This window comes from Callithrix jacchus, chromosome 11, assembly GCF_049354715.1.
Source record: "Callithrix jacchus isolate 240 chromosome 11, calJac240_pri, whole genome shotgun sequence".
NCBI classification, from domain to species: domain Eukaryota; kingdom Metazoa; phylum Chordata; class Mammalia; order Primates; family Cebidae; genus Callithrix; species Callithrix jacchus.
The window spans coordinates 89,986,020-89,998,922 of record NC_133512.1 but is presented as its reverse complement, the minus strand read 5'-3'; the positions used below and the strand labels follow the sequence as shown (position 1 = coordinate 89,998,922).

The 12,903-nt window shown below is 48.5% G+C and overlaps 1 protein-coding gene across 16 annotated transcripts in view; it reads right to left on the bottom strand.

Moving 5' to 3' along the window:
• PTPRN2 (protein tyrosine phosphatase receptor type N2) overlaps window positions 1-12,903 on the bottom strand; it is a 1,018,236-nt gene that overhangs the window by 748,658 nt on the left and 256,675 nt on the right. For 14 of the 16 annotated variants that reach the window (XM_078343304.1, XM_078343314.1, XM_078343301.1 and 11 more), the window contains one exon: window positions 12,291-12,404. In XM_078343304.1, the coding sequence (XP_078199430.1) occupies window positions 12,291-12,404 (114 nt within the window). Of the gene's footprint in view, window positions 1-1,261; window positions 12,405-12,903 lie in introns of those variants that run through there. The other 2 variants (XM_078343312.1, XM_078343315.1) reach the window with 1 other exon arrangement.

The window sequence follows — 12,903 nt, the reverse complement described above, 5'->3', positions numbered from 1 at the left end:
ATCAGAGAAAAGACCTGGAAAGGAAAAGGGCTTCTCTACGGAATGCAGACATTTCCCAAGAGAGACAGCTTTGCAAGCCATTTAAATATATGGAATAATTCTGTTTTGGGGTAAAACACTTCCATTTCTTTCAGAGCCTGCGATCTGCCATGTTGTTACGGCTATAAAAGTCTGCTTTGTGGGTCTTCAGTTCTCCGTTTCAACGTTAATGCTGGTCAGCCATGCCGGAGCACAAGGAGAGGAGGGCATCACGTGGTGTGTCTGACCACCCCTTCCCATCACGGCCTGAACCTGTTTCAGGTTTACTCTAGAATGCCCTTGGCTGAGAGGAGGAGTCCATTCAGCTGGTTGGCGGGGGGGTTAGAATTTTATTTTGGGTTTCTACTCTAAAGCCAAGAGTGGCTTCTTTCCTTCAGTACAGCGGAACCCAACAGATATTTTTAACAAGGAAAGGGCAACAGAAAAAAATAGGGATTCATTTTCATATTAGATAAAACGTGACACTAGAGATAAAGATTGAGGGAGGGAGAAAGGGAGAGCATGGGGAGGGAGCTGGAGAGAGGGAGGGAAGGAGATAACGTGGCCTTGGCGGCATTGTGTTTGGGTATTCCCCAGTTCCCATACAAACACAGACCGAGCAACTAGGTGATGAAATAAGCCAAGATCACACTTAAATCAAACCTAAGTGAAGTTGTCCCCCCACACTGATCCCCAAGACAGCAGCAAGAAAGCTGAGGAGAGGGCCAGAGAAAAGAAATCTTCAAAGTAGCTGCAGACATCAGTGAAAACGGCAAAGAACCTTAAATAATCTCTCCTTCATAAAAGCACCGAGAAAACCACCCAAAAATATCAGAATCAACTTTTTCAGAACTCTGGAAATTAAAGTCTGGCAGGAATCAGAGCAATTTACTTAAAAAAAAAAAAAAAAAAGGCTGAATCTCAGTAAGAACAGAGAACTTCCGGCATCTTAACTCTCCCTATTTCCAGCTCCCTCTCATCAACTCTGCTGCAGGCTTGAAAATGAGCAGCCCACAACTGCAGCGAAAACCAACAGCCGGGACGACGCCAGAGAGTGCACTTCGGGGTCAGGGTGACCCAAACCCCATTCCCAGAGAATCGCCACCGCTTCACCTGTCTGGCTGTTCCCTGGAGGACCCACTGGAAAGGCTGTCTATTGCACCCAACTCAAAGCTCACATGTGTGAAAAGTCTTTTCCCTGGTGGCATTTGTTGAAAATATTTAGAGACGATGTTCTACTTACCAGCGGCCTGAGGCAGAGGATAATCGCTGGGGCAAACGAGAGGCTAACAAAAAGCTCCCAGGAAAAGCGGGAAAATGAGGTCTGCAAAGCTCGGACGTGATCCACGGAACACGGGTGGCCACAACACACAGAGGCCGTGTGCCTGCTCAGCCTGTGCACACTCAGGAAAGGCAATCTCAGCTCGCCGCAACCTCCGTGTCCCGGGTTCAAGAGGCTCCAAGCTGTCACCCCTGGCTGCTGTAGAGGTTCTGGTCCAGCAAGAAGGGAAGGCTGCAACAGAGCTGTGAACTGCTGCCTGACTGCTGGAGCTTGGCCCACGCCCACACAGAACCCTCAGCAGAGACGGACGCTTGTTTCTAGGCATTTAAGGCTGTCTGTCTGGTCATCATCTGACCACCAACCAAATAGCAGAAACTTGGTGCCCAGACATAATGAAAAATGCAAACTTTACAGAATTAGTTCAGAATAGTCACTAAGCAAACAACAACACACATAAGGAGAGGCGAGATCTGGTTTTCAGAGCTGCCGAGCTCTAGTATTCAAAATATCCCGTTTTCAGACAAATGTTTGAGGCATGCAAAGAAACACAAAAGTGTGCCTCCTCCATGGAAAACAATAGAAGCAGCTCTTGGGAAGCCAAAGGGCTTACTAGACAAAGACTTTAAATGAGCTTGCTTTTTTTTTTTTGGAGATGGAATTTCACTCTCGTTGCCCAGGCTGGAGCGCAATGGCACGATCTCAGCTCACCGCAACCTCCGCATCCCGGGTTCAAGAGATTCTCCTGCCTCAGCCTCCCAAGTAGCTGGGACTACAGGCATGCGCCACTATGCCTGGGTATTTCTGTATTTTTAGTAGAGATGGGGTTTCTCCATGTTGGTTAGGCTGGTCTTGAACTCCCAATCTCAGGTGATCCGCCCACCTCGGCCTCCCAAAGTGCTGAGATTACAGGCATGAGCCACTGAGCCTGGCCTAAAGGAGCTATTTTTAATATGTTCCAAAAACTATAAGAACAATGTCTAAAGAGGTAAAGAAAAGTAGAAAAATAGTATCTCATCAAATAGAGAATACTAATAAAGAAATAGAAAGTATATTTCAAAAATAATTGAAAAATTCAGTAAAGGAGCTCAACAGCAGATCTTATCAGCAGAAGAATCAGCAAACTTTAGGATAGATTAATTGAAATTATCCAGTCTGAGGAACAGAAAGGAAAAAGAATAATAAAAAATTAGAAACCTGTGAGAGACCATCCAATGTACTGAGATACATGTAAAGGAAGTCCCAGATGTGGGAGAGAAAGGAGGAAGAAATGATATTTGAAGAAATAATGAACCAAAACTCCCAAAACTAGATGAAAAACATGAATCTACACATCTACGACACTCAATGAACTCCAAGTAGAATAAACTCTAAGAGAGCCACCCCTAGACACATCAAAATCAGACTTTCAAAATGCAAAGACAAGGTAAATCTGATGAAAGCAGTAAAAGAGAAACAACTTGGCACACATGTCATGGACTATATATTTGTCCCTTCCAAAACTCACGTTGAAGTTTAATCCCCAATTTGGCAGAATCAGGAGGGAGGAGGTAACTGAGTCATGAGGGCTCTGCCCTCATGAATGAATCAATCCAATCCATTCGTGAATTAATGGGTTACCACAAGAGGGGACCTGGTGGCTTTCTAAGAAGAAGAAGGGAGACCTGAGCTAGCACAGTAGCTCAGCGTCCTCATCACGTGATGCCCTGTACCACCTCAGGACTCTGCAGAGTCCCCAACAGCAACAAGACCCTCATCTGATGCTGCCCTCAACCTTGAACGTCTCAGCCGGTCAGAAATAGATTCCTTTTCTTTATAAATTACCCAGTTTCAGATATTCTGTGATAAGCAACAGGAAATAGGCAATGATTCTATTAGAAATATTAACAACTAATTTCTCATCTGAGACTATGAAGGCCAAGAAGCAATGGGATGATATATTCAAAGTCCTAAGAGAAAAAAGTTTATCATCCAAGAATTTTATATCCAGAAAATCTATCCTTCAAAACTAAAGGAGAAACCAATACATTCCCAAACAAAAAACAAAGAGAACTTTTGCTAACAACCCTTCCCTAGAAGTTCTAAATGGAGTGCTTTAGGCAGAAATGAAAGGACGCTAGACAGTGACTTGCATCCAGAAGAAATAAAGAGCATCAGTAAAGGCAATTATTTAGTAAATATGACTACAGAACAAATATTTGGGTATGTAACATTTATTTTCTCTTATTTTTTTAAAAAACCTGTATAAAGCAATAATTACAAATCTGTGTTAATAAACATACAACATATAAACATAAAATTTTCATGACAACAGCACAAAGGAGGGAAAGAGAAGAAAACAATAGAGAGTGTTTGAAAATTAAATTGGTATTAATTCAGCTAGATTCATGTAAATTAAGATTTTGACATTAATTTGAATAATGCATTAATATTAATTTGATCTTAATTATATATTTTATATTAATTTTCAGAGCAAACACTAGGCAAGTAGCTCAAAAATAATCAGGAAAGAAAGAGAGGAAGTTATTACTGACCCTACAGACATAAAAATTACAAGGAGTATACAAAAATACTATAAATAATCACATGCCAACACATCAGGTAATCTAGGTGACATGAACAAATTCCTATGAAGATACGAATTACTGAAACTGACTCAAGAAGAACTAGAAAGTTTGAATATGTCCATAACAATTAAAGAAAGTGAGTAATTTAAAACCTCATAAAGAAAAGCCCAAGGTCAGATGGCTTCCATTTTCAATAGCTTCACTTCAAATGTTTAAGGAAGAACTAATACGATTCCTTCTCAATCTTCCAAAAAAAGAGAGAGAGAGAGAGAGAGAGAGAGAATACTCTTCAATTAATTTGATGTGACGGTTAACTCTGAGCATCAGCTTGATTGGATTGAAGGGTACAAAGTATCCTGCCAGTGTCAGTGAGGGTGATGCCAAAGGAGTCCGGGGACGGGGTGAGGCAGGCCCACCCTCAGCCTATGTGGGCACCAGCTAATCAGCTGCCGGCACGGCCGGAATGAAAGCAGGCAGAAGGACATGAAAAGAGGTTTGGTCTTCAGGCCTCCATCCTCCTCCCGCGCTGGATGCTCCACCGCACTCCAGGTTCTTCAGCTTTGGGACTCCACCTTTGCTCCTCAGAGCCTGCTGTGGGACCTCACCTTGTGATCACGTGGGTGGATGCTCCTTAATAAACTCCCTGTATACATACATCTATCGGATTAGGTCTGCCCTTCTAGAGAACCCTGACTAACACGTTTCACCAGTTACGTATTACTATAATGCCAAATCTAAAGATATCCAAAGATTAAGAAATATCCTTTATAAACATGAACATAACAATTCTCAACAAAACACTGAGATATTGAATCCAGAAACATATAAACACAATTATGTGGCATGGTCAAGTCAGACTTATCCTAGGAACGTAAGATTAGTTCAAATATAAAAAGTAACCAATGAGATACCCTACGTTCATAGGATACAGGATGCCTCTCACTGAGTCTTCATGTCGTCCTCAAACGTATATGCTGAGATTCTGATCCCCAGTGTGACAGCACGAGGAGGTGAAGCCTTTGGGGGTAATTAGGTCATGAAGATGCACCCATGCCAGAGGGATTCATGTCTACATGGAAGAGATCCCAGAGTGCCCCCTTGCCCATCTGCCACATGAGGATACAGTGGGAGGATGCCCACCCGTGAACCAGGAAGCCAGCCCCCACCAAACACCCAATCTGCAAGAGCCCCCAGAGCTGTGAGAAATGAATGTTTCCTGTGTAAGCTGCCCACTCGTGATTTTTGTGATAGCAGCTTGAATAAGAGAAAAACTGGCAGTGGAAAGTGGGGGCGCTGCTGTAACAAATTCCTGAAAATGCAGAAGCAGCTTTGGATCTGGGTGATGTGTTGAGGCTGACAGTTTTCAGGTGTGTCCTAGAACGAGCCTCCTTCACCGTGAGTGGATTTTTTAAAGTGCTTGTGTTGAGAGATCAGAGGGAAGAGAGGAGAGCTGCAGACAAAGCCACGTCTCTTAGAGGACCGCCTGGCAATCACGCATGGCAGGCTGGGAGGATGCAGATGGAAAGGCCATTCCGGGCAGCCTGGGAAAGGAGGAACATGCTGCTGAAGGGACAGTGGAGAAGGGGCCGTGCTCCTCACAGAGTGGTGAGAACCCTAGCTGAAAGCATTCATGCTCTGGGCTGCTGTGGGAGGTAGAGCTTGTGAGTGATGACATTGGAAACAGTGTCCCTCAGTGGCAGTGGGCCTCACCAATAGCCAGCTGGAGCATGAGACGGGGCAGAAGGAGCCACTGCGCCTGTCCAGGGCTGCTCCTTCATCACACTGCGTAGCCTGAGCCATGCCCTCATGCACAATGCACAATGCAGGGCTGCTGGATGTCCACCTCAAGGCTGGTGCTGGCCATTTAGAAAGCGGGTTGTGTGCAATGAAAGCCCTGTCACAGAAACACCTCAGGATACAGACAGATTAGAATCCCGACAGGTGCAGGCGAGGGAGGCACTGGAGAATCGGAGGAACAGACCAGCCATCCTGCAGGTGTGCTGGCCTGCCAGGCCCCTCCTCGAGGACAGCTCCATGTCCACGTGCTCTCCCTTCCACCATGGTGGTCCCTCTGGATGTGCCCCCACCTCATGGGAATGTCCAGCCAGACAGAACGCAGGTCCCATGGAGGGTGAACACCATGCTTGACTCCAGCACACCCACCTGTGCTCACCAGACATGAGCCAGACATTTTCCCTCCCCAACCCCCACAGCACACATCTGCCTGGAGGCTGGGTCGGGGACAGATCTAAGCTCCTCTCAACAAGAAAGAAAGCCTCTGGCCTCCAAGGGCCCAGGATGGGAGTTACAACAAGACAGGCAAGCACGGGGAGGCCACAGGCAGAGAGTAGGCAAGGAGGAGACAGAGCCCAGCTCCTCTGACCTGCGCCGGCAAGCACAGCCACGGCCCCAGCGCAGCTCCCCCAGACGCCATCCCCGCCAGGACCCACGTGGCCAGCCTTGGATTTCTGTGTTCCAATCCATATTGTTTGGGGATTTCTTTTCCTTCTAAGGAATTATAACAATGTTTTATGTACATTTTTTTCTTGCTTTTTGCTTTTGACATGCAGCTCAGTAAGTCAGAAGATTCTTGCCAGGAAATGAATCTACAGTCATTTTCAGGACAGCAAATTGCATGCCAACAAGTGATATTTAAATGCTGAATTTTAAAAGCTTCTCAGAAAAAGGGCAATGTATTGTTTTTAATTAATACATGAGAGAGCGGTGTGTCTGCCCACTAAATAATGCTGCCTGTAGTAGACAAGAATGGTAAAAACCCAGTGCGCGTATTTTGTCCTGTAAAGTACACATCTATGTGGAGGAAGGTCGTAAAATTTACTCCCATTTACCTCCGTCACGTGCAGGCCTCCAAAGGCCACACAAGCAGCTGTCTGTTAGTGAATCCAAAAACTGTACCTCCAAGAAGCAACCTGGATGAAGATGACAGACAGAAGCTTACGACCAACTCTGTTTCAAGTGCAGTTACCAAGACGGAATCATTCTGGAATCCCGAAAAACCTCCCTACCCAAACACTACCCAAAACTCAGGAAAACACCAGGATTTGTTATTCTTTCCTGAAGACCTGGTGTTTCCTGGACTCCCAAGTGCTAGTCACTATTGAGGCTTTCTTAACAGGGCTAAAAATCTGAAAAGCCCAGAGACAAAATGAGTTGGGGCAATATGGTGGTAGGTAAGCACGTGTCTGTATAGGTACACGTCTGTGCAGGAATGCATCTTTATGCGCATTGCATGTGTGTGGGGGTGTCCACATGTGAGCATGTGAGTACATGTGCAAGTGTGTGTGTGGGTGTCTAAATGTGAGCATGTGAATGCATGTACAGGTGTGTATGCATATGTGTGGGTGCCCACACATGAGCATATAAATGTGTGCAGGTGTGTATATGGTTGTCCACACATAAGCATGTGTGTGCAGGTGTGTGTGCATGTGTGTTTCTACATGTGGGCACATCAGTGCATGTGCAGGTGAGTAGCATGTGTGTGGGTGTCTACATGTGAGTGTGTGAGTGTGTGCATGTGTCTATATGTGAGTACTTGAGTGTGCAGGTGTGTGGTGTGTCTACACGTGAGCATATGAGTGCACATGCAGGTGTCTCTAGGTGTGCTGGCATCTGCATGTGAGCACATGAGTGATGTGCAGGTATGTACGCATGTGTATGTCTACATATGAGTGTGTGTGCAGGTGTGTCCAGGTACGGGTGTCCATACCTGAGCACATGAGTGTATGTGCAGGTATGTGTGCATATGTGGGGCATCTATATTTGAGCACGTGTCTGCATGTGTGTGGGGTGTCTACATGTGAGCATGTGTGTACAGGTATGTGTGCATTGTATCTACATGTGAGCATGAGTGGGTGTGTCTACACGTGAGCATGTGAGTATGCAGGTGTGTGTGCATGTGTGTGTCTGCCACTTGAGCATGTGAATGAATGTGCAGGTGTGTGTGCATGTGTCTGTCTACATGTGAGCACATGAGTGCATATGCAGGTGTGAGTGTGTCTACACATGAGCAGGTGAATGTGTGTGCAGGTGTGTGTGCAGGTATGTCTAGATGTGAGCATGTGAATGCATGTGCAAGTGTGTGCATCTGTGTCTACACATGAGCATATGTGTGCAGGTATGTCTACACATAAGCATATGAGTATGTGCAGCTATGTTTGCATGTGTCTCCATGTGAGCATGTGAGTGCATGTGCAGGTGTGTGCACATGGGTGTCTACATATGAGCACATGAGTGCATGTGCAGGTATGTGCATATGTGTGTGGGTGTCTACACATAAGCATGTGAGTATATGTGCAGGTGTGTGTGCAGGTGTGTGGATGTCTACACGTTAGCATGTGAATACATATGCAGGTGTGTGGGGTGTGTCTACATGTATGTGAATGCATGTACAGGTGTTTGTGCATATATGTCTACATGAGAGCATGTGAATGAGTGCAGGTATGTGGGGGAGTGTCTACACATGAGCATATGAATGCATGTGCACGTGTGTGTATGTGTGTCTACATGTGAGCATATGTGTGCAGGTGTGTGCATATGTATGTGTTTACATGTGAGCATGTGAATGTGTATGCAGGTGTACATGCATGTGGGGGGCCAAATGTCACATGAATGCATGTGCAGGTGTGTGCATATATATGGGTATCTACATGTGGGCATATGTGTGTACAGATATGTGGGTATCTACATGTGGACATGTGTGTGTGCAATTGTGTGCAGGTGTGTGGGTGTCTACACATGAGCACGTGAGTGTGTGGTGTGTGGGTGTCTACATCTGAGCATATATGTGTGCAGGTGTGTGTGCAGATGCATGTGCATGTGTGTGGGTATCTACACATAAGCATGTGTGTGCATGTGCAGGTGTGTGTGCAGATGTGTGTATGTGCGTGGCTGTCTACACATGAGCATGTGAGTGTGTATGCAGGTGTGTGGGTGTCTACACACAAGTATGTGTGTGTGCAGATATGTGCAGGTGTGTGGGTGTCTACATGTGAGCATGTGAATGTGTGTGCAAGTGTGCAGGTGGGTATGCACATGTGTGGATATCTACATGTGAGCATGTGTGTGCAGGTGTGTGGGTGTCTACATGTGGGCATGTGAGTATGTGCAGGTGTGTGGGTGCCTACATGTGAGCATGTGTGTGTGCAGGTGTATGTGCAAGTTTGTGCATGTGTGGGTGTCTACAAATGAGCATGTGAGTGTGGGTGCAGGTGTGTGGGCATCTACACATGATCATGTGTGTTAGCGTGCAGGTGTGTGTGCACATGTGTGGGCATCTACACATGAGCCTGTGAACATGTTTGCAGGTATGTATGCCTTCACAGCACATTCACCTTTCAAAAGCCTGCATCCCAGACTGGGTGCAGGAGCAGGGCTGAGACACACCAATGGCCCCAGCAACCGAAGGGGCCTCCTGCCACAGATAATCCCTGGGGTTTGCTGGAAACACCCAGCCCAGGACACACTCCACAGTTGTGTCAGAACCAGCTGGGAATGTGTCTGCAATTGTCTCCACAATGCAGAAGATGACTTTTCACTGTCTAGAGAGTCCGACAGCCCAGGACGCAGCCCCTGGGGATGGAGCTGGGCAGGAGGCTCCAGCCTTCCAGGCCATGGGCAGTTCTGACATAACTGGGAAGATGATCAGCCAGAGCCTGAGCAAGACTGAAGATGCAGGGATGCCTGGGAGCCCCGTCTCTACATGGGGCTGCCTGGGACACCCCCCCTTCCCCACACAGAGCTGCCTGCTACCCCCATCTCCACACAGGGCTACCTGGGACTGCTGTTCCCATATGGGTCTACCTGGGACCCCCTCAGCCCCACACAGGGCTGCTCGGGACCCCCATTCTCCATAGAGGGCTGCCTTGGACTCCGTCTCCATGAAGATGTTCTTATCCTCAAGAACAGGTACCAGAAATGTGGACATAGTGAAAGGTTATCTCAGGCTCACAGCGAGTATCAAGGCAGTGAGGGATTCCCAGAGCCCTCCCAGGGAGATGGGGCTGAGCAGAGTCATGGGGGAAGGCACTGGCCACTCTTAGGATGCAGCCCTTTCCTGAGTCAGAGTCTGCTTTAGGCTCAGGGTCATCGGATGAAGCCCTGACTGGAGCTCAGCATGAGGAAGGTAAAGCCAGAAATGGTGTGGAGGGAAGGTTGGACCTGAAAAGAGGCTCCCGATGAGCAGATTCCAAAGTTAAAATCTCTGTTTAAAACTCTGAATGTAGCTTTTCCTGTCTGGTCCTCTCTTCCTCCCTAATCCCAAGGAGTGGAGGCGGAGGGTGGGAAGAAGGTGAGCCCAGCAGGCGCCAGCACAGGGATAGCTTCATACATTCCTAGAGCCGGGGCGCACTTGGGCTCGGGGGGATTCTGGAAGCACCATGCCCATCTCACTGAAAGACTCTGGCCTCCATTAGCACATCCAGCCACCACCTTGGCAAACGCCGGCCCATCTGTGTGCTTTTTAAATAAGAAGGTGGATAAGAAAGTGGCTTTTTTCCCTCTTCTCAAGAGATAATAAAGTGAAAGGTGAAAAACAGAGTCAGACTAGCAAGCCAAGCAAACTCAGAAAATGTAACAGGAGAACATTCGCACAACCTTCCCTCAGTATGACTGACTGCACAGATGTCCCTGCACTGGCAGCGTTACATCTGTGCCATCTACGCTGACACCTGTATCTACCTGACCTGCCAGCCTTGCGCTGGGTTGTGCATGGTACCCCACTGCCAAATGACAGTGGCCGTCCGGAGAAGGAGCTGGGCCCAAGCTGCCCTGGAGGCCCCCGTGGTGTGCGTCAGGAAGTGGCCCCACACGTAGAAGCCCCTGTGATGTGTGTCAGGAAGTGGCCTCCCACATGGAGGCCCCCATGGTGTGTGTCAGGAAGTGGCCCCACACGTAGAGGCCCCCGTGGTGTGTGTCAGGAAGTGGCCTCCCACGTGGAGGCCCCCGTGGTGTGTGTCAGGAAGTGGCCCCACGCTCTGGCCCACACCGCCACACATGCTCCTCTCTCTCAACCTGCAGCTTGGCTTTGTGGAGAGTTTCCCATGGACCGTGGGGTTCAGGTGACTTGGGCTTTGTTTTCGGGATGTTCTGTGTAACGAATGTCCAGGCACCACCCAAAATCAGACCGTGCAGCACTACACACCGCCCCTGCTGGGACCCCCTGAAGGAAAGAGGTGAAAAGAAACCCTCCTAGTGAGCAGAGCATGAAGCAGTGCACCTGGCTGGTCATTTTTCCTGGAAGAAGTGACCAGATGTGTGATTATTTACCAATTAATGGGCTGTGGCCAATGGTTTGGCCGGATGGCCAGAACTCGGACAGAATATGATTGGAAACACTGTTGACAAGGGCATCTGGGAAGAGACATCTTAGATAGACCTCTATGAAGTGGAAGAAAGTGCTAAGATATAAATGTCCCATGAGAATGTCCACCAAAGAGTGACCTCAGCAGAGATTTTTTTTTTTTTTTTTGAGATAGAGTCTCGCCCTGTCACCAGGCTGGAGTGCAGTGGTGTCATCTCAGCTCACTGTAACCTCTGCCTCCTGGGTTCAAGCGATTCTCCTGCCTCAGCCTCCTGAGTAGCTATGACCACAGGCACACAGTACCACACCTGGATAATTCTGTATTTTTAGTAGAGACAAGGTTTCACTGTGTTGGCCAGGATGGTCTCGATCTCTGGACCTCATGATCCGCCTGCCTCCACCTCCCAAAGAGTTGGGATTATAGGCGTGAGCCACTGCACCTGGCCCAGCAGAGGAGGATTTAATAACCAAGTGGATAGAGCAACCCTTTCTGTGGACACCAGTCAGCCTCTTTCCCCAGCTCCCAGTGGACCCATGAACAATGTGGCCATGGTAACAGGGATGGAGGTGGCACCTGGGCTCCACTCACCACGCCAGCCCTGCTGTGGCCACCCCTGAGTTCCCAGTCAGCCACCACAAAGACCAACCCTGAGTCCCCAGCATGATACCACTCCCCTAGGTGATCAGCTAGCCACCAGGGGCAGATGGTTACACAGGCAGCTTCACTCTTGGAAGGGGCTACACAACAATGGAGACAGGCAGAGGCTAATTCTCTCCAGGCTGAAATGCACATGCACGGGACCCAGACAGGCCCACGTACGCAGCCGGTGCCCTCCCACCTTGCGCCAGGCCCAGCTACGGGCCACTGCAGCCTTCCTGCATCTCCTCCTGGGGACACAGGTGGCAGCAGACCTGGGCTCCTCTGAACCTGGGAACAGACGCCCCCTGCAGGAACCATCCGTGTGCCCAGCGCGAGGCTCCGAGCCGCCCCTCCCATCACCACACCGCAGATTCAGTCCATTTCCAGCTCCTCGCCACCCAGGAGGAGAAGCAAAACCCATGTGAGTGCTCAAGGTGGCAACCACGCCTCAGCCCACGCCCGCCCTACCTGTGCTGGAGAGCTTCTGCAAGGCGACTCGCAGGCGATGCAGGGCCACAGGCGACACTTCGTAGCGGTAAAAGTCCATTGCCGGAACCTTCTGGCACCTTCCAAACACTCCATCTGTGAGAAGGAAGCAGAGAAGACAGAACGAGACGTTTCATTTTCAGACAGCAGGAAGGTGTCACACACGTCCTTGCAGTGTGTTCGGGTCGTATGCCACGGTGAGGCTTTGGAGTCCGGCTCACCAGAGGGCTGCCAGGGCCTGGAAGCACCCGGAAGGTGCTGGTTTGTTCAATCAAAACCGAGCTTCGTGGAAAACACAAACACCAAGTTGGAGAGAAAGGGCGCAGGAGTCCGGTGTGGCTGGAATGTTTCCATTCCACTGTCCTCCATGACCCCCAGGCCCTCCTTTTACATAATTTCACGTTTTTTTTTTTTAAAAACTTGCTTCTGACAACTCAGTGACAATGGAAAAAGTAAAGTCAATAACATTCTGGGCCAGTTTTCCAGACAAAAACACAACACCCGGGAAATATAAATACTAATTTGTGGGAGCTACAAGGATCGTGGCGACGTCTCCCCCAGGCTGCATGGGAGGCCAGGGCGGCCTCCACGGCTG